Source organism: Amphiura filiformis, chromosome 6, assembly GCF_039555335.1.
Source record: "Amphiura filiformis chromosome 6, Afil_fr2py, whole genome shotgun sequence".
Lineage (NCBI taxonomy): Eukaryota > Metazoa > Echinodermata > Ophiuroidea > Amphilepidida > Amphiuridae > Amphiura > Amphiura filiformis.
Window position 1 is genome coordinate 51,745,616 of NC_092633.1, and position 23,255 is coordinate 51,768,870.

At 39.0% G+C, this 23,255-nt stretch overlaps 1 protein-coding gene across 3 annotated transcripts in view; it reads left to right on the forward strand.

The window, feature by feature from the left end:
* Positions 1 to 19,886, forward strand: part of LOC140155574 (uncharacterized) — a 70,775-nt gene extending 50,889 nt beyond the window's left edge. For all 3 annotated transcript variants that reach the window (XM_072178477.1, XM_072178478.1, XM_072178476.1), the window contains exons 2-7: positions 9,809 to 10,129; positions 11,862 to 12,029; positions 12,630 to 12,800; positions 14,130 to 14,312; positions 15,018 to 15,098; positions 16,945 to 19,886. In XM_072178477.1, the coding sequence (XP_072034578.1) occupies positions 12,687 to 12,800; positions 14,130 to 14,312; positions 15,018 to 15,098; positions 16,945 to 17,310 (744 nt within the window). In that variant the 5' untranslated portion in view covers positions 9,809 to 10,129; positions 11,862 to 12,029; positions 12,630 to 12,686 and the 3' untranslated portion in view covers positions 17,311 to 19,886. The remainder of the gene's footprint in view (positions 1 to 9,808; positions 10,130 to 11,861; positions 12,030 to 12,629; positions 12,801 to 14,129; positions 14,313 to 15,017; positions 15,099 to 16,944) is intronic.
* The last annotated feature ends 3,369 nt before the right edge of the window (positions 19,887 to 23,255 follow it).

Below are 23,255 nucleotides of genomic sequence, written 5' to 3' on the forward strand. Positions count from 1 at the left end.
TTCTCACAATTTACTACTAGTGCTACATCCGTGATCGGATTTCGACCAAACGCATACCCAAGCCGTATTGGGTAGGTGGCTACAAAAGTCTTAAAATGTTTTAATATCGGAGGTCATCCAGGGTCACAGGGGTCAAAAATGGTCATTTTGCCTCATATGTGCCTCATCCCCCATTATAATTAGGGGCAAAACATGGAGACATCTAGTCTATAGTGTTTTGATAAACAAGAGATAACCACAGACAATGGTTCTGCTGTCTGTGCTTCAAAACGTGTAAAGTTTCGTCAGGATTGGTCTACTGACAGGTGGTGAATGCCGTGCATTCTCTAAATTCAGTAAATTTCCATCGTCAACCGTGTGGAAAATGTCATACGGCCGGGCGGTTTCACAAGTTGCCAGCTCTATCATACCACTCGCCGCCTGGCTATTGCAACTGCAATCCATACATCAAAACGTGTAAATTTTCGTCTAGTACAGGCTATTCCAACTGCAATCCATACACCCTTCATGCAAGACATGACTTCAATCGTCCACACAGGGAGTGAATATTACAAACGGAGTCACCCATTCAGGTAGGCCCATTCGAAATTCACACTCCCTGTGTGGGAGATTAAGATAATGTCTTCCGGAGAGGTTGTACAATTGCAACTGGAACAGCCCAGTTGGGGTGTATGAAACCGCAAGTGGGCGATTCACACGAAACAAACTGAGGTATGTTCAGATGCCAATGTTGTTACATATCTTGAGTGTAACTTGTGATGTGATGCCTGTATGCTAGATATAAACAGCTATCATTTCCACTGATGGCTATGGGGGTCTGTGGGGGGGGGGGGTGATATCTTGGCTAAAACTTCATCACGCCTTCCCATGATGCATTTATGAAAATCAATAATTCCCACTATATATATAGTTTCTGCAGATGCGCTTAATAATGGTGAATAATGGGGGGGGTGTTAAGTAAAATATTGCAATATGACCGCATAAAACTGCAAAGGTCATATGAGGTCAAAGGTCAGGTCAAATTACAAGTTGCTCCGATTGGGCTGTAACTTGGGGAAAATGATCCCTGACTCGTGGGGAGTATGAAACCGCATAAAGGTCATGTGAGGTCAAAGGTCAGGTCAAATTTGAAGTTGCTCCGAGCAGGCTGTAACTTGGGAAAATGATCCCTGACACTTGGGGAGTATAAAACCGCAAAGGTCATGTGAGGTCAAAGGTCAGGTCAAATTTGAAGTTGCTCTAATTAGGCTGTAAGTCGGGGAAAATGATCCCTGACACTTTGAGTATGAAACCGCAAAGGTCATGTGAGGTCAAAGGTCAGGTCAAATTTGAAGTTGCTCCAATTAGGCTGTAAGTCGGGGAAAATGATCCCTGACACTTGGGGAGTATGAAACCGCAAAGGTCATGTGAGGTCAAAGGTCAGGTCAAATTTGAAGTTGCTCCAATTGGGGTGTAACTCGGGGAAAATGATCCCTGACACTTAGGGAGTATAAAACCACAAAGGTCATGTGAGGTCAAAGGTCATGTCAAATTTGAAGTTGCTCCAATTAGGCTGTAAGTCGGGGGAAAATGATCCCTGACACTTGGGGAGTATGAAACTGCAAAGGTCATGTAAGGTCAAAGGTCAGGTTAAATTTGAAGTTACTCTGATCAGGCTGTTACTTGGGAAAATGATCCCTGACACTTGGGGAGTATAAAACCACGAAGGTCATGTGAGGTCAAAGGTCAGGTAAAATTTAAAGTTGCTCCAATTGGGCTGTAAGTCGGGGGAAATGATCCCTGACACTTTGGGAGTATAAAACCACAAAGGTCATGTGAGGTCAAAGGCCAGGTCAAATTTGAAGTTGCTCCAATTAGGCTGTAACTTGGGAAAAATGATCACTGACACTTGGGGAGTATGAAACCGCAAAGGTCATGTGAGGTCAAAGGTCAGGTCAAATTTGAAAGGTCAGGTCAAATTTGACGTTGCTCCCAATATGAAATCAAAAAGGTCAACCGAAGACAAAGGTCGGGTCAAATTTAACGTTCCACAGTATTGCTGCGTGATGATGTCATCACAGTCATACGCCTAACTTACCTCGTGCCCTTGCAAAGGGCACAGTTGCTCTAGTTCTTTCTTTCTTTCTTTCTTTCTTTCTGTCAATCTTATAATGAGCCACCGTAGCCATATGCTTTGAGCCATGTTGACCATAGTTGGTCATTAGGACCATTGGGTGGGGGACAAATGAAACATGGTCAACTTCAGGTCAAAGGTCATCCACTTCTGGTCAATGGCCAAAAACGTGATTTCACTAAAAATGCTACTTCTTCCACAAATTATACAGCACGATGATGGCACTTGGGTACATGCATCAGCTATACCCAGTGTCTAAAAGTTATTGTCCAGAATTGGGGTCAAAGGTCATTAAGGGATACTTCGGTATATGACCAAATACCATAAAATGCTGCTGCTGTCGCAAATATATATGGTACAACAATGTTACTTGGTCATCAGGACCAATAGCTGGTGGCACAAATGTCACGTGACCAACTCAAGGTCAAAGGTTATGGAAAGGTCATTATGGCCGAAAATGTTATTTCCTGTTATTTTTACTAAAACTGCTACTCCTTACACGAATTACACAGCAAGATGATGTCACTTGACACATGCATTAGCCTTGAGGTCAAAGGTCATACGAAGGTCATTATGGCTAATGTGATTTTCTGTTTTGTTACTAAAAATGCTAAGTCATTCCACAAATTATAATATAGTATGATAACATTACACATTGTATTCATCCATTGGGGTCAAAGGTCATTGGGGTCAAAGGTCATGCAGATATTACTTCGGTATGTAGAAAAATACCTTAGAAAGTCGCACTCTAATAGCGCATGACCAAAGTTGCACAGAAATATTTACATGAATATTGAATAATTTTGGTTAACAAAATGATTTCACAACTATGGAAAATAATTATGTAATATAATTAATAATTATAAGGCCAAATAAAAAAATAAACATGTTTCATGTACCCTCCCACTTCCTTTTTTGAGGTTTCTTCAATCATATATTAATTCAGTTATAACTTTAAAAAAGATATATCTAGGAAGCAGAAATATTTCTATAGCCTTGCTAATATACAAGAAACACTTTTGGAAGGTTTTATGAAAATTAGAGGAGCCGGCCTATATCCTCAGAACAAAAATAAAAAGAGGCCTCCTCCTTTTTCCAGGCATTATTGTGTGCGCTAAAACAGCTCAAATTATGGGTATTCACACCGATTTTGCCATGAAAATATAAAATAAAAAGCCCCCTCTTCCTCCTTTTTTTACAAAACCTGTTTTTTATTTTACTTGGCCTAATTATATGATACTACAAACTTCTGTTGTAGTTATACATGTATATTCAATGAATTACACCAAACTGCTGGACCTTTTGAACTCACATATGCTATAGGTGAGCTAACAAATTAACCTTGCTCCCATTGTCCCTATGGTCAATTTCAAATTACAGTACATTTCAAAAAAGACCTCTCAGTAAAATCAGCATATTATACTACTGCTGGCTGTTTATGCCTTAATACATCCATGCATGCTAGATAGCTAGCTGGGCTAATTAGCCATAGGCCTAGTTAATTAGCTATTGCTAAGGTCGCGTATATGTGTATGCGCAATTAGCTCTAGTTCAATCCCTGTTATTCAGAACGTGCGAGTGAACCCAATATCACTGGCCAGACTGGTTTGAACTTGAACAACTTTATGCGGTTTGCCCAAACACAATGAAAAACTTCTTAATCTTCGCTTATGGAATGCAAGATCTGCATGCAACAAAACTATTCAAATTTTCGACAACATAGTAGACAATGATGCTGATGTATTTGTAATTACAGAAACATGGCTAGCTGAGAATGACCGTGTTGTGATTGGGAATTGCTCCCACAAGGGTATTCATTCATGAATTTCCCTAGGAAACTCGATCCGCATGGTGGCATTGGGATCATATACAAGTCTAATCTTAATATTCAAAAAGCTCCAACTGACATTGATACGCCATCTTTTGAACATGCATCTGTCATAATTAAGAAACTTGGCATTAGACTTATCCTAGTGTATCGCCCCTCCGTCGAAAGAAAATGGCCTTAAAGTGCCGCAATTTCTTGAGGAGTTCGATGCATTCATCAACGAAATTAGCATGGCCCCTGTAAAGACTTTACTATTAGGCGACTTTAACATCCATGTCGACCTCCCATCCAAACCTGATTCTGCTCGATTCCTAGAATCACTCGCTGAAAATGGTTTCCAACAGCATGTTCATCAGTCTACTCATAAGGACGGACACACTTTGGACCTGATCATATCTCGCAATGAAGAAAATCTTGTAACTAAGTGCCAAGTCTTGCCAACGCTAGGATCTGATCATGAACTTATTAACTGTGCAATAAATTGTGAGAAACCCCAACCTATGAAAGTTTCAAGTAATGTTAGAAATATAAAGGGGATTGATAGTGTTTCATTTGCTAATGACCTTGCATCAAGTTTGAGCGACCTGGACTTTGGTGAGGGCTCTGCTGAGGAGATGCTTGGGAAGTTTGACTCTTCTATTCTAAGTGTGTTGAACACCCATGCACCTCCGCGGCAGCGTGCTCGCAGTATCAAGCCCACGTCGCCCTGGTTTGATGAAACAATCAGAGATGCTAGACGTAAACGTAGACAATGTGAAAGAAAGTGGTTAAAAGTAAGAACCAATGTGATCATGATGACTATGTTGAACAAACTAAGGTTACTAGTAAACTCATACAACATGCCAAGGAAAACTATTATCAAGAACAACTTGAGAATTCAAGCAATAAGAACATGTTTGTGACTCTGAACAAACTCTTGAACAATGTTACTAAACAACTTCCTGACTTTGATAATTTGAATGAAATGTGCAATTCATTTGCCAGATTCTTTGTTGAAAAGGTTTCTAAAATCAGGCAGGATCTTGATAGTGTACCTAGTGCTCTTCCAGATTGCAAACCTTTAGAGTACTGTCAGAATCTTTTAAGCAAAAATGTTTCTTTGTCTTCATTTAACCAGGTCACTGTTGAAGAGGTGTGTAAAATCATATCATCTATGCCACCCAAATCATGTGCTTTAGATACCATTCCTCTGTGGTTGTTTAAAGAGAATTGTTGTGTAAACCGTTAACATCTATAATTAATGTGTCTTTAAGTACAGGTGTCTTTCCATCTAAGCTCCGTGAGGCGATTGTATCCCCCCTCTTGAAGAAGCCTTCCCTCGACAAAGAGGTTTTAAAGAATTTCCGCCCAGTGTCAAATATAAGCTATGTGTCTAAGTTAATGGAGAAGGTCGTGTGTAGCCAGATTAAAGACCATCTCAATTCCCACGGCCTCCTAGAACCATTCCAATCCGCGTACAGAGAACTGCATTGCACAGAAACTGCTCTCCTTCGTGTTAGAACTGATATACTAAGATCTATGGACGAAAATAATGCTGTTGGCGGTTGTATTACTCGATTTATCCGCCGCATTCGATCACGGTAGACCATGCCATCCTATTGAATCGGCTTAAGCACACCTATGGAATATGTGGCACAGCCTTGGCATGGATATCATCTTATCTTCAAAATCGTTCTTTTCGCGTATCCGTCGGAGATGCTTCATCTAGCAATCACGCTCTCCATTATGGGATTCCACAGGGCTCTGTGGTTGGCCCGCTCTTCTTCGTTTTGTATACATGTTGTCTTGGTGCTATCATTCAGAAGTACAAGATCAAGTACCATATGTATGCCGATGATGTGCAGCTTTATTTACCGTTTAATGCTAAATCCGAAAGTGATATCAAATTTGCCATTGACAAACTCTCTTCTTGTATTAATGAAATCAGTGATTGGATGACTAGAAATAAGCTCAAACTTAACAGTGAAAAAACCGAGTTCTTTATAGCATCGTCTAACTATAACATCAAATATATCAAGGACATCTGCATTAATATTGGTGGCAGCACTATATTGCAATCTCTTGTTATCAAAAACCTTGGTGTTGTCTTTGATCAGACGATGTCAATGACAGGACATGTGAAACACACGGCGAAGTCCATCAATTTCCACCTCCGTAACATCTACAGGATCCGTCGGTACATCACTGTTGATAGCTGCCACAAACTTGTCCGCTCACTGATTTTATCCAGACTTGACTATTCAAATGCTATGATGTATGGCATCACATCCAAAGATCTGAAGAAACTTCAATCTCTGCAAAATAGGGCGGCGCGGATTGTGTTTAGATTGGATAGGAGACATTCATCAGCTCCATTGCTCAGAGAACTCCATTGGCTGCCTCTTGAATCCCGGATAGTTTTCAAACTCATGCTGCTGGCTTATAAAGGTATCCATGGACTACTGCCGTCTTATCTCACCGAGTATATCATTCCTTATGTTCCATCTAGAGAGAATTTGAGATCTGGTGACGACAAGTTACGTCTTGCCATACCACGCACAAAACGAACACTTGGGGACAAAGCCTTCACGGCAGCTGCACCGCGCCTTTGGAACTCTCTGCCCATTCACATCCGCCAACTCCCTTCCATCCATAGATTCAAGAAATCGCTCAAAACCCATCTTTTTCCAACTTGTTAATTTTCTACTTGCCTCTTGATAGTGAGCTTGTCACCTGTTTATATATGTTTTTTGCATGTGTATATATTTAATTGTTGCTTAACAGTGTATGCAATGTTTTTAGTATGTGTAATGTAAGTTGTAATTTAAGATGTAATTTTTAAAGTCTCTTTGTACAGCGCCTTGATCTCATTGATAAGGCGCTTCATAAATGCTGTTTAATAATAATAATAACTGGTAGGCATAGGCCTATTATAAATTCGGGATATTAAATATCTTCCTGACGAGACAGATCTGCGCATGTGGTCAAAGACGATTCCTTACTAGCCACAGACCGTCCGCTGGAATTAGTTGAATCGCTATGGCTGTTGGTCGGACCTCTCATCTCTCCACATCGATTGTGACCTATCCCCGACATTGCCCTTATGAACTCACATCCTCCTGTTTTATTCCAATACGCTGGCGAAGTTACGTAATAATCGGATTAACTACCATAGCAATAGGTGAAAACAATTTTTGAATATACCGCGCTGCACTGATACTTTCACGCGGTACCTCTGCATTGAACCGTTTCATGCACCTGTAAGATTAGTATTTTTGAAAAGACCAGTATTGTGTTCAATCTATGATTGCAGTCATACACAGGTGATAAGTTCAACCTGCTTGTAGTGCAGCGCGATATGTTCAAAATTGTTTTCACCTATTGCTATGGTAGTTAATCCGATTTGTTACGTAACTTCGCCAGCGTATACGCTGGCGAAGTTACGTAATAATCGGATTAACTACCATAGCAATAGGTGAAAACAATTTTTGAATATACCGCGTTATACACTGATACGTTCAGGCGGTACCTCTTCATTGAACCATATCATCCTGCACCTGTAAGATCTTTGAAAAGACCAGTATTGTATTCAATCTATGATTGCAGACATACACAGTAACAGGTGATGAGTGTAACCTGCTTGTAGCGCAGCGCGATATGTTCAAAATTGTTTTCACCTATTGCTATGGTAATTAATCCGATTAATTACGCAACTTCACCAGCGTATAATGGCCGAATAAATTCTGACCATCACTTGGCTTGTTGGATTCGTCTATACTACAATTCGCTGTCGAAGTGACGTAATAATCGCAATAACTACCATCAAGCAGATTGCACTAATCACCCGCGTATGTCACCAAACATAGATTGAATACCACTCTTTTCATAAATACTAATCTTACATGGCGAGTGATTAGCATTTCTTTGACAACTATGGTTTAATGCATAGGTGCCACGTGAACGATGAAGTGCAGGGCTATATATTCGAAATTGTATTCATCAATTGCTATGGTAGTTAATCCGATTAATTACGTCACATCGACAGCGAATAGCCTATAGTATGGGTTCAAGTGGAACAAAAAATAGTGTATGTCAATTGCTAGCTATGGTAATTAATCATGTTAGTGTTTACATCACTACTTCGGTGAAGACAAGAGAAGTGTGCCTTCTCTACCAACGCCTGTGATATAACAGGTGCAAGCGAAACAAAATTGAATGACCAGAATAGTTTCCTTTGTCAGATGAATTGATTGAAGTTTTGAAGACACTCTATTCTTGATGGGACAATAGATTCAAATATGGAATAATTATTATTCCTCATCTATTTTTTTTTACTGAAAAAACTGCAATTGTGGCAACAGAACAATATTTATTTTGATTTCATTTCAAGTAGAAACAAAATCGTGCTTAAGCCAAAAACGCACCCTACCTCAAGAATTGGGATGGCACAAAGGTGCAACATAGGTTTTTATTGCAAAGACGAGGACAGACAAGTAGTTACAACACATCTGTCTAACCGTGAGTTTCGCTATTATTTAGAATAAATGCTTTTACTAGTTTCTATAAAACCACAAAATTACTAAAAAAACTATAAAAAAACTAAAAAACTATAAAAAAAAACGCACCTAAAATTAAAAGTAGAAAGGTAGATTTGAAGAAAGATAAAAGAACATGTCAAAAGTTAAAATTAAACGAGAATGAAAAAAACGGAACCGGTGCCCGGACCATGCTCTCTTCAGCATGTCTTCAGTTCCAAAGTCTGACGCTCTATCAATTGAGCTATACGATCCTGATTTACGAAACAGTCGTTATTATGTCAATACAATTGATTGGTGTTACAACATACTTAGATGGAATGCATAGCCACCCAGTGCCAGTATATATTTGCTCAAACTCCAAATACAACAAGCAACCAATTTTATTGAGGGCGTTTCTTAGGTATATCCTTGTAGACGGGGTTTTACGGTATAATATATATATACACCAGGCACAAAAAGAAACTCGTCAGTTATATTCATCCTTGCTGTTCAATAACTTGATAATTTTGGATTATTCTGAAATATACATTTTGTTAATTGGACTTTTCTTTCTCATTTGACACCCTGTTCACGAACATTGAGCAAGAATTGACCAAGATATGCGCCTCCAAAGCCTCAAACCCCAAAATGAAAGTTGCATTTTCAACGATTTTCAAGGGGAACGCATCGTTGTATTGCACACAAGCACCACGGGCAATCTATAAAGCACACAGTGTAACAGGCACAATTGAATCGTTTTGGGGTTTAAGAATTTGGAGGCGCGCATATCTTGGTCAATTCTTACTCAATGTTCACGAACAGGGTTTCAAATGAGAATGAAAATCCAATTAACAAAAATGTATATTTCAGAATAATCCAAAATTATCAAGTTATTGAACAGCAAGGATGAATATAACTGACGAGTTTCTTTTTGTGCCTGGTGTATATTGCTATATAGCTATGTATTGGTTCTGGTTCTCGTCCAGAGGATCTTCATGAATTGATGAGGGTAGGAAATTTTTTTAATGTTTGATGTGCAGTACTTAGTTTTCGATCGTTTCCAATAGTGCTCGAGGAAAGGACGAGGCCATTTTTTTTCAAATGTGAGATTCTGAGGAATAAACCCCCATAGTACCACAAAAAGACTTGGAAGTGATCCTTGTTCCAGAAATTGAGGAGAGAGGTGGCGAGAACCCAAAACTCCCTTCCGGATAGTTCATTAATTCATGAAAATCCTCTGCACAAGAACCAAAACGTTAATTTTATTCGTCCCTACTTTTATATCAGTCATCAAAATCCTATATCAAATAAATAAATATTTAATTAATTAATAATATTTAAATACCTTATATTTTGTGATTATGGTGGCAGGGACCTATTCAAAATAGAACAACGGAAGGACATACATGTACATGTACATCATCTACAATGCCTGAAGATGCGACCAGGAATAACGCCCCAGTTGATGTTACTCTCCTTCTACAACGACAATGGCTGCAATCTGGTAATCCAAGCAATGGGGCGAAAACATGTCAGTTCAGCGTAGTTTCCTATAACATCCTTGCCGACGGTTTCACGCCAGACACGCATTCCCCTTACTGGCCGAGATAATACGTCAAGGGTGTGCAGCGACTACCCCAACTTTTGCGAGAGCTTGATCATCATGGAGCTGATGTAGTATGTCTACAGGAGGTAGGCCCTTATAACATGTATAAACTCGAAACTCGAAATATGAGACTCGAAAATCGAAATATGAGACTCGAATCTCGAAATATGAGACTCGAAACTCGAAATATGAGACTCGAAACTCGAAATATGAGACTCGAAACTCGAAATATGAAACTCGAAACTCGAAATATGAGACTCAAAACTCGAAATATGAGACTCGAAACTCGAAATATGAGACTCAAAACTCGAAATATGAGACTCGTAACACGAGACTCGAAAATTTGACTCGAGACTCGAAACCCGAAGATAAGCAACACACGGTATAGGCAATACTACGCAACTGTAGGCCCTATTTGGTTTAGAAACTCTGAAATTATTTGCTTGCGATTTTCATTTTTTCCCAATATTGTTGGTTTTCACTATTGTTTGTTTTCACTATCAGATATGTCCTCTTGTAATTATCAGGGCAAACAAATGAGGTAAAACAGAGAAAATCACTACCGTAAAACCTCGTCTACAAGCATATAGAGTGCTTTTGATGAAAGCTAAATTAATCCGGGCGCCATCCATCGACAAAATCAGAACATTATGGAGTTTTAGCAAGTAAATTACCGATACAAGCATATATACAAACAAATACTATTGTAAGTCCAATCTATTGCATTGGGATATTTATGGCTGCTTCGTTTTAATATAGCCTTCATCAAAATAACTCTATATGCTTGTAGACGAGGTTTTACGGTATTTCATTTCAGCGCCTATAAATTAACTATTGTCCAGCTGCATGTACATACAGCCTGTCTCAAAAAAAAATTGTGCAACGGAAAAGCGCCCTCTTTGGCAATTAGAAAATACCGTTGTGACATGATGCTTATATCAACGTCAAGGGCACAGTCTTAGCTCCTAAATGCCGTTTGTTCTGTTCAATTTGCTTGTTTTAATCTCGAGATATGTTTAATTAACAACGAAAGGGTAATATCACAATTGTGCCACTTTTACTAGGGAAGAGGGCTATACATGTAAATCAATGATAGCTGATGTTGATGCGTCTAATGTATTTCCCGGCTACGGGGCTCGTGCATAAGACGCATCAACATCAGCGCGCGTGCATTATTTTGTCTAATTTTCTCCCAACAATTAATATGCGTTCATTAACCTATAAGTGTGCAATATATGTTTGTCTTTTAACATGTCTTGAGTGACAAAGAGAACAGTATTTACCATGATAAAATCATTGACATGCACATGTAGTTAATTTTAGAGCAGAATGTGAAATATTTATTTATCTTTTAATCTGTTTTAAGTGGAAAAAGAGAATCATTATACCCGTATCATGATAAAACAATAAGACAGTAAAATAATTTTGTATTGTTGTGTAATTGATGCATTGTTTTGATTTTACGAAGGAACTCTTGATAAACTTGATGCTATCATTGATTTACATGTACAGCCCTCTTCCCTAGTAGGCCTAAAAGTGGCACAACTGTGATTTTACCCGTTCGTTGCTAACTGAACATATCTCGAGACTAAAACAAGCAAATTGAACAGAACGGCATTTGAGAGCTACGACTACGCCCTTGATGTTGATGTAAGCATCATGTCACAACGGTATTTTCTAATTGCCAATGAGGGTGCTTTTCACTTGCACAACTTTTTTTTGAGACAGGCTGTATGACCATGATGTTTGCAAATAAAACTGGGATCTCGGTTTAACTCCAAAATCGACGTGTAACGCGTGTGTATATTTTATTGACAGGTCGATCCGCATATTTACCATGATCATTTGGAACCCTACCTTCGTAATAAGGGATACAGTGGCTCGTTGTCAGAGAAACAACTGGTTGGGATTGCAACATTTTATAAAAAGAATCGCTTTGAACTAATCGACGAGCAGGAAGTTGACTTGTCCGAATCCCTTAAAAAGGTGAGTGCTTAAAATCGAGATCTGTTTCCGATGCCAATGACCATTTATATAATTATAAAACACCGAAAATCACTTTAAGCAAATGATGCGTGCTAGTTTTTATAAGGGCGCACTATTAGATTTAGGGGGGGGGGGGGGCATGGACGGTCTGAGGGGATGTTCCTTCCTCATAAAGTTGGAAACGTTTCAAAGTAAAGGTCCAATCGAATACAAAACAAAACCGTTAAATACTTTGACGATGCGTGAGATTTTACTTTGGCAGATCTTGCTTGACCCCGGGATCTTGGCCTGAGATTTACTACCTTCCTTGGTGTGAGATTTTACTACCTTGGCGTGAGAAAGTGTCCGAATGCGTGAGTCTCACGCTCAACGCATGAGAGCTGGGGTCCATTTCAAGCTATTTCACTAAAAGTAACCATTCGTAAAGTTACGAATACCCAAGACGTAACATTACGAAGGGTCCCTGTAGTAAATCCCTATTATTCACGAAGGGTACCCTTCGTAAGTAAGTTTAATGAAATATCCATCATTCTTTTTACAATTCAAGAGAAGGTTAATATTAAAGTATAATATAACCTCTTCCTTGTTTACGTTTCACAGGAGGTTGGAAAACAAATTGTAACAGAACATGGGCTTGATACCTTATTGAAAGACAGCATGCCCATGATGTTGTCTCGTCTAAGATGTCTGAAGTCCGGTAATACTCTGTGCTTAGGCAACGTACACCTGTCATTCCTGACGTACAAACGGTTGGATGTTACTGCGTTAGAGGTGAGTGGATCAGGATATTCAGTTGGCGTATTGCTTCTATTAGAGTAAATGCATTTTATGAGTTAGAGTTAGAGTTGGAGTTAGAGTTACAATTTAAGAGTTCGATTTAGAGTTAGAGTTGCAAGTTATAGATGCATTTTAGAGTTCGATTTAAAGTTAGAGTTACACGTTGGAGTTAGAGTTGCATTTTAAAGTTAATTTGCACGATGTCAGATTGAATTAAATATTTTACAGGTGTTTTCAATTTCTTTTCATAATTTCAAAATGTAATACAACTCTAACTCTAAATCGAACTGTAAAATGCAACTCTAACTCTAAATCGAACTCTAAAATACAACTCTAACTCTAAATCGAACTCTAAAATGCAACTCTAACTCTAAATCGAACTCTAAAATGCATCTATAACTCTAAATCGAACTCTAAAATGCAACTCTAACTCTAAATCGAACTCTAAAATGTAAGTTCAACTCTAATTCTAACTCGAATTCATAAAAAGTAGCCTAAACACCCCTTCTATTATTGTTTTATTGCTTAAAGTTACGTTGTTTAAAACAATAGCCATCTTAATTAATTAAATCATGAGTCTCAAAGCTGCCGCGCGAGTTAGTAAAATTGTGCGCGTAGTCCACTTTGAAAATGTCTTTTTTTAAACAAAAAGGCGAAAATAAAACTCAAAATCCCTATTTGATTTCAAGTTTTTAACACAGAGAAGAAATATTTTGTTGTAGTGATTTTATTTGTCTACTATTCCAACATTTGCAACAGACATTGGATAATTTCTGCACAAAATGCTTGTCCCAAACCCTGTACCGACACATAAAAAGAATACTACTAATAAAAAAAAAAAAATAAAAAACAACAACTGCATTCCGCGTTACGTTTTCAATTCCTCACAAGCTTAAGAGGATGACTCCGGCAATCACAACATTATGCCTGTTAGAAAAATAATCATCAAGCACGAATCACGTGGTTTTATTTAAAACAAACTCATAGTGACCATAAAAACGAATAAAACCATCCGTCTCAGTGATTAGCACTCCCATATCATTGATTGATATTTGAATCCGTGGAAAGGTTCGAAAATGAGGGAGTTTCGTAAAGTTTTAAGTTATATTTGAAGAACGGTGTATAGTCAATTGTCAAAATCCAAAAAGTATGTGACGTGAGAGCCAATTTATTCCTCAACCACATCGGTTATTTAGTTATGTTTAGTTGTGGCGTTAAGTTTCCGACGATACAGTTCTTTCAGGGACACCCTGTAGCACGAAACCTCTGTCTAATGCATTTGTTGAATACGTGTTTTCTGTTTCTCTATTTCTATTCCTATAGGCAGCACTTGCAATACGTCATGTAAGTAAACAGTCCGAAGATGGTCCACATTTGTTATGTGGTGATTTCAATCAAGAGCCGTTTATGCCTGGATACCAGATGCTTCATAACGGACACCTTGCCGACACTGATAAAGAACTGCTGAGGCAGTTTCCCCTTGGTCCTGATCAGGATGGCTTGAAGGTTAGTAACATTTAATTGCCTTGTCCGCAATACAAGTTCATTTTATCAGCCAAAAAAACTCTGACAATCGAATTGATAAACCTGGTTTTTCGATTTGAAAACCTGGTTTTTCGATTGAAAAACCAGGTTTATCGACAAAAAACAGGTTTTTCTTTTCTCTTGTGCAATATACTTGCCATAAATTTGTCCACCGTCACCAATGAGATGAGCGGTTGGTATGAAATAGTCTTGAAATCACGTATGGGCAGCGCAGCAATACATGTACTGTATTATGCACTACTTTGTGGGCACAAATATAGTCATAATGTCCATCGTTTGTTTGGCCGTCACAGATTAAGAGAACTTTCATCTGATATTATTTTTTTCTTTTTGTGAATGTCTATTTTTTTCCTTCTGATTCAATGAAATTGTCATGAGACTTCCAAGAAACAATGGGAAGAAATCCATAAATCTTACGGGTTTTTAAGAATGATGGTTCCATGTATAATGTACGTTTGCTGTAGTTGCAAACATTAATATTTTGCAACTAAGACATTGTAAGATAAGCAATGCCTTTTACGTCGTTGCTATAATTATAATGTCCCAACTTCACAAGTCTTTAACAGGGACAAGCATCTTGTGTCTATTTGTGATGAGTAATTCAATGGGAATACTTGTCAACGAGTTTGTTAGTAATTTATTTTATTATTATTGTACTGTTTGCAGGAAAATTATCTGGTCGATTTGATACCAGAGTTGTTCTCTCACAAGTCGGAGCATCTAAAGAGTGCGTACAAAACAATCGCGGTGAGTTTTACACAGTCAGTCTACTCTGAAGTACAAAGTACCGACGCGGACGCACACATTGTGCCGACTTTGAAGGCACGAATACCTCAACAGAGACGCAGCACTGCGCCATGATGCAGTCATGTCTACCATGTCTACAGTAGAATTCACCACGATCTTTGCAGGACTTAACCCCCATTAAAAGCTATTAAACCAAGATAACACTCATTGAAAACAGCTCAACTGATTAAATCAGATCTTCTCTGGTTAAATCCACACTACACATGTTTCTGTTTTACCTGTGCAATGAGCAATGAGCTGGTATTATAGTTTCAGTTGGGTGAACGATTATAAAGCGAACGCAAGGTAACAATTACTGTGTGGGCTTTTGTTTACGAAATGAGACAATAGTCTGCTTATTGTTAACCAGCGTTCTTGAAAATGAGAAGCATAATGGCTTGCAGACTTAACACGGTTTGGAAATAATTTCTTCATATTTTTTGGTGTTATCTGTCGTTTACATATCCTTCCTAAAACACAAAAGTGCGAATATTTCTAAACACATAAATTAGCTAAAAATTTAGGCCATGTTACAAAACTATATTTTCTAGAATTTCAGAGAATACTTTAAATATTGGCGCTTATTTTTTACGCAGTGACGTTAACTAGGCAATTGCCTATACTTCTAACATACACTACTTGTAGAGGTCACGCGTCAATTGTGAGAGCTCTGTGTATTGTGTATAGGAAAACGGACAGTAACTGCAGTATGCACTGTTTACGCGCTGTATACGCGAGCGTTGTTATTTGTACTTCAGAGTGGACAAACTGTAATTTTGTCTGGGTTTAATACTGCCTTTATTACAAAGAATAGTTTTATTGGACTTAACTATTGTTTTTATAAAGCGATGATAGGTCAGTCGTTGTAAAATAAAAATGATCATGCAAGCTATACGGGGTCCGCTAGAAACAAATCAAAAGACGATTAAATATTATAGTATTGATAGGGTAAATTAGATTACTCAATCATGGACTAGAGAGCTAAAATATTTACCGTTAGTGTGATTTTCGTATTCATTTAGTTCGTATATTCCATCCAGATGATATCAGCATTAAATAAATAAAAATGAGAAACAATAAGCGTGACAAATACAAAGAAGATAATGAGTATATTATTCGCCGTAGAAGTAGTGATGTACCGGTATCATGTCAACATGATTAATTGCCATAGCAATAGGTGAAAACAATTTTTGAATGTATTGCCCTGCACTATAAGTATGCTGCACTCATCCCCGCACTCATCACCTGTCATGTCTGTGTTATGTGTGCAATCATAGATTGAATACAATACCGCTCTTTTCAAAGACACAATTTATTGTACAGGTGCGAGTGAAACATACATGAACTCTGCATGATGAAATTTCGATAGAATTACGATCCAGGTATTTATGCCAATTCTTTGATAATCAGTGGTGCGATGCAGAGTTCCAACATATACGTGTAGTATAGTGCAGGGCAATACATTCAAACATTGTTTTCACCTTTGCTACGGTAATTAATCCTGGTTACATCATTATGCGCTACTTCTACGGCGAATTAAAGAGGAAGCTCGCCAGTGCAGTTCTTCTGGGGTGATCCAAACCTGCCTGGTTAGCAAATTAATCAGTGACAAGGTTAACTCTGTATTTGACAGGTGCTAATTGATGTTTTAATGTTATTGCATCAATAAGCACCTGTAAAATGCAGAGATAACCTTGTCACTGATTAATTTGATAACCAGGCAGGTTTGGTTCACCCTGGGAGAACTGCTCTGGTGGGGCTTCCTCTTTAAGAGGAATAAACCAGGTCATTGAATATTGCTTTTCAGGGTCATGAAGTCCCTTTCAGCAACCACGAAGATGTAAATGGAACAATGAAGTTTCCATCGATGGATGACATCCGACAACAACAAGAGCTGCCTTCTGTGTCAAGAGACACGCCAGAAGATGAGCCATGCCATAAGAAGAAAAAGTTGCGCAGGTTGTACCAAACAAAGCCAGAAAACTACGGCAAAGAAGTCTTCATTGCAGCATTAGACTACTTATGGTATGGGGCTGATGAACTTAGCTGTACTGGTGTACTTGAAATGATAGATGAAAGTAAAATAGAACAGTTTCACAGTGCACCTAACATTGTCTTTCCTTCAGATCATCTTCTTATGAAGGCTGAATTTGAGTTTGCATCTTCATCTTAAAGAGGAAGCCCCACCGAGCAGTTCTTCTGGGCAGTGAACCAAACCTGCCTGCAGTGACAAGGTTATCTCTGAATTCGACAGTTGCTGATTGGTATTTTAATGTTATTGCATCAACTTCGCACCTGCCACTGTCACTGATTAATTTGATATCCAGGCAGGTTTCTCTCTCTGTGTCAGGTGGCACTGTCTAGGGCTGCTGTGGTCTTCACAAGAGTACGCCATTTCACTCGATCTGATGCCAAGTGCGTTGCACCTTGCATTCCTTGGTTAGAAACCAGCTTCACGTCATTAGTCCAAGATGTTGGTGGACGTCCTCTTCCTCGTCGGCCTTCCATAGCCCCTTGCAAAATCTGTTTTTATACACCTCCGTGTTTCCTGACAATATGGCCAAAGTACTTCAGCTTTTTCTCCATTATGCCGCTTCTGATGGTTAGACTTGTACCAATCTTGTCGAGGATCCAGGCAGGTTTAGATCACCCAGAAGACTCTAATCTGGCGGGGCTTCTTCTTTAAAGACTTAATAGAGACGTCACTGCGTATATTATGTAGTGTCAGTGTGCTCTCGTTATAGGTAGCATACATGTCAAATCTAAACCCATATTTAATGCTCTGCGTGCTAGCCATAGGCTTCAACATAAAGAGTCCAAGTTTGGAGACATTTTCCCCAAATATCAAAGCAATCTTAAGAACCACTGATCCAATACTAGGCTTGTTTGTACTCATTTTAATGCAACTTTCATGCTGATTCCAAATATGGTCATGAAAATTTACATTTCTGAAAATTTTGAATTTTAAATTTTTTTGAAACATATTGTCTGCAATCGACACCCAGCGTGGAGAGAGTTAAAACCATTTCGTGGAAGCCCATTGAACGCGAGGAAGCCCTACACACTTCAGAGCAAAAAAAAAGTTCTATACATAGGCCTACATACCGAAGTATCCACACTACACCCATATAAAGCGAAGAAAACTTAAAATGTGTTTTTCATACATGCCATACCGGCGAGGACTGTCTATCTAATAAAAGTCCCCGGAAAAAGTCCTCGCTCGTTCCTCGATTTGTCATTTTTCCTCGGTTTGTATGCGTAGATCTTTCACAATTCCTCGCTTTGAATGGGCACTCCAACACATATTGAAACAGCGTTTAACTTGACAGACTATTTGGGCATAAGTACCGTAAAAACTCGATAGTTAGCATATGTGCTTACTATCGAGCGCTTTTAAAACATGCAAACACGAAGAGCCCCATCCATAAAAGTGTAAAGGGTTTTAAGCAAATCATCGATACACACACTAGTAGTTATACGAATAAGTTAACCTGCAAATTTGTGTCTCAGTTCCATTATTTCTCAGTTGGTAAAGGGTCGGACTATGGTACAATTTCATGTTTTCAAAAGCGCTCTATAGTAAGCACATATCAGCTTTTTTCTAAACATACGGTATAATAAAGAATCATTCCGGTTAGACCGGAATATTCCTACTCACCGTGATTTTCTACTGCGCTAAATACTGGGTAAATTCCCGATGCCGCTGATGTCATTTGCATATTTGCCGGTTGTCATCCCCACATCGTGATTAAACCTTTCAAAGCTTCAGTACTCCACTGCACTGTGACGAACCGGAATACGGAGGCTTGTAGTTTTCTATTGACGAAAGCCGGCTCTCCTCTCCGGAAAAAATCCAGACGGATTCGCGGCCGGCAAATGCCGAAGAACGGCATTTTCTACTGATTATCTTTAATCCCCAAACCGGATAAAAGCCGGCATTTTACTCCAATAGAAAAACGCTGCATGCTATTAAACTATCGAGTTTTTACGGTATAATAATAATAATAAAAAATTGTTCTATATATAATTCGGTATAGTAATAAAGAAAACTAGATCCCATCTGTCGTTACCTGTCAGTCAAACTCAGAGACCGTTTGTGTACGATTTTTCGTGATGATTGAAATGTCTGAACGCAGCAGGGAAACATCGTGCCCTGTGGTTTGTTTTTTACCTTCCTTCAAAAAATATCTCAGAAGTTAGGTTTTAGTTATAGTAAATCATTTTTTTTGCTGAAGGCACCATGTCAGTAATGCATGAGGGAAGTAGCGACATCGCCTGCTAGGAAAATGAACAGTAACTGCAGTATGTAAACAATTAATATTCAATAATCAACATTGGCATTGTGACAACACACTCTATGATATTAATCGGTAACACTTTAAATGTTAATGCTGTAGAGTATGCGTTGACAAAATTAACACTAGGCCTACATGACACTAATGTAAATAACAAAATCTAAACAACATTTGAATGTTTAGAAGTAAGGGGCTGTGCAATAATTATTTTCAAATGGCGGTGCCAAAATTTGCTTCCCCCTGGCCTGCCAAAAACTACTTGCCCCTCTCTCGGCCTGCCAAAACGAATCTGTGTCTTGCCCTTTGCACATGCCTAATTTTTGGGAACATTTTAAAATGGTCTAGATTATGATGTAAGTGCGTAGCGAGCAGGAAATTTAGCATATTTGAACGTTTCTGTATAGTAGTGTTTTCCTAAGCCTTTTAGAGCCCCATAAATGTGTGCCAAAATTGCCCCCCCTCTCTCGGCCTGCCAAAATTGCTTACCCCCCTCTCGGCCTGTCAAAAATCTTTGCCCCTCCCCAATGCATACATCCCTAAACATTGGTGTTCTTTTAATGAACATTACCGTAACGACTGATTAAACATCTGGACAGGTTAATCACACTTGGTTTTGCAGTGTACCGTACTGTTTGATAATGCTAATCATGCTAATGAGAATAATTTTGAAGAATGCATGCATACATGTAATGACAACATTAATAACACGACTCTGGATGTTGAAATATATTTATAATTACTCATTTTTTTTTTTGCGTATAGAAATCTCGGGGCAGAAATATATGCAAATGAAGTGACCTGTAAAAGGTTATATTCATTCAGGAAATTAAGATATTATCTTCATTATGTTAGTTCATAGAAGTAGTTACTGAAATGAGCAATGATAAAAGGGTAGATATTGTTAATTTTTGTACGCGTGTGGAATAGTATAGTGAGCTGTATTGCCCATAAATCATGGACGGAATATTATTATAATGTAAGCATAGACCCATAGCTCTGGCATAGACCCTGCTTATTTAGCATGTTTAGCTGATGTGTCAAGATCATATTCGTTGTTGGGATTCGTTAATGGCTATTCATGCGGCGTGGTGAGAGAGAACATGATGTAGGCATTGTGTGATATGATTATTATTCAAAATAAAAGGTAGGTTATGTGTTTGACTGTGTATCATCACTATCACTATACATATTATGCACCACCAGTAGCTCACCATCAATCCCACCCATCACCATGGCTAGTATGTACCACCACCACCGTAAGCATAACCCTCACCCATCACCATGTCTATTTATGAGCTTTTATGCACCACCACCACCGTATGCACCACAATCTCACCTATCACCATGTCTATTATGCACCACCACTCACCATCGAATGCACCACAATCCCACCCATCACCATGGCTAGTATGCACCACCACAAGCCGTAAGCATAACCCTCACCCATCACCATGTCTATTTATGAGCTTTTATGTACCACCACCACCGTAAGCACCACAATCTCACCTATCACCATGTCTATTATGCACCACCACTCACCATCGAATGCACCACAATCCCACCCATCACCATGGCTAGTATGCACCACCACAACCGTAAGCATAACCCTCACCCATCACCATGTCTATTTATGAGCTTTTATGTACCACCACCACCGTAAGCACCACAATCTCACCTATCACCATGTCTATTATGCACCACCACTCACCATCGAATGCACCACAATCCCACCCATCACCATGGCTAGATGCACCACCACAACCGTAAGCATAACCCTCACCCATCACCATGTCTATTTATGAGCTTTTATGCACCACCACCACCGTATGCACCACAATCTCACCTATCACCATGTCTATTATGCACCACCACTCACCATCGTATGCACCACAATCCCACCCATCACCATGGCTAGTATGTACCACCACAACCGTAAGCATAACCCTCACCCATCACCATGTCTATTTATGAGCTTTTATGCACCACCACCACCGTAAGCACCACAATCTCAGTTATCACCATGTCTATTATGCACCACCACTCACCATCGTATGCACCACAATCCCACCCATCACCATGGCTAGATGCACCACCACAACCGTAAGCATAACCCTCACCCATCACCATGTCTATTTATGAGCTTTTATGCACCACCACCACCGTATGCACCACAATCTCACCTATCACCATGTCTATTATACACCACCGCACCACCGTATGCACCGGGCGTATGCACCACAATCCCACCCATCACCATGGTTAGTATGTACCACCACCACCGTAAGCATAACCCTCACCCATCACCATGTCTATTTATGAGCTTTTATGCACCACCACCACCGTATGCACCACAATCTCACCTATCACCATGTCTATTATGCACCACCACTCACCATCGTATGCACCACAATCCCACCCATCACCATGGCTAGTATGCACCACCACAACCGTAAACATAACCCTCACCCATCACCATGTCTATTTATGAGCTTTTATGCACCACCACCACCGTATGCACCACAATCTCACCTATCACCATGTCTATTATGCACCACCAGTAGCTCACCATCGTATGCACCACAATCCCACCCATCACCATGGCTAGTATGTACCACCACCACCGTAAGCACCATAACCCTGACCCATCACCATGTCTATTATACACCACCACCACCACTGTATGCACCACAATCTCACCCATCACCCATGGGAATAGATTAAATAACGATATGTTACATCGAATATTCTACTTCGAATATGTATGGCCCTTAACATCTTTGAGCTTGATTGTTATGATCATCGTACAATAAAAATTCCTTTAAAAAAGGAATGGGACGCCCAAAGTGAGATTGGTCGTGATGTGGTGAATTCCATGGTGTTAAGATTGGCCTTAGCATGTTTCTTTCCTAGGGAAGAGGGGGAGATAATTAAATGCAAAAGATATGTGTTTGAGCGAGCGGGGGAGGTGTATGACAGGACCGTTTTGGATTGAATTAAATTGTATTGAAATGAATGGTATGAAGCTTCCGTGATCATGTGGGGTGGGGGAGTTTTGTATTTATTGTAGTGAGGATATTGCATTGGATATAGAATGTTGTTGAATTTCGTTAAGCAGGGGTAAAACCGCCATCGGTTTATTTGGTGTTTTTACGAGTCCATAAATTTTGTATTTTAAAGAAAGGATAACGGGCCTATACGCACAAGATTTCATATCGTGCATATTAGTAAATAATAATAAAATCAAAACCAAGCAAGTTGTGTTTTTATTTCTAAGCTGGGCATACTTATAAGCAACACAGTTGCGAAGTAAATCTAGCAAGACCGAAATTAGAAGCTTTTTGCAAATTCAAGCCAAATAAGGGGCCCCGCCGTAGCGGGCGCCCCAAAAAACACCCTAAAGACACATGTTTTTTGGCCCTTATTTTCAAAAAAACACACCAAAATTTAAATGTGATTTGCATTGGCAGTTGGAACTCATAAGATTAGGATTTGGCTATGTTTCATTTGGCAAAACAGGAAAATAATAAAAAAATTCCAAAACTGCTGTATTTTTCTGGAATTGGGAATATGTCAAATAACAACCTTACCATGCTTACGACTGAACATTACATGCATTATTTTATCGTGTTTTAAAAGGATGTTTATTTGATAATAGCAAAAGGATGCATAATTGATAAGGTCAGAAGCAGATATGAGTCACAAATGTTTATCATCAATGTAAACAATTATACGGTATTCTAAATTAGGCTTGAGTGTATACTTTATATCTTTCCCGGGGGTCTCAACTTTGGTTCGTATGTCTGTGTGCGGTTACATGTATGGA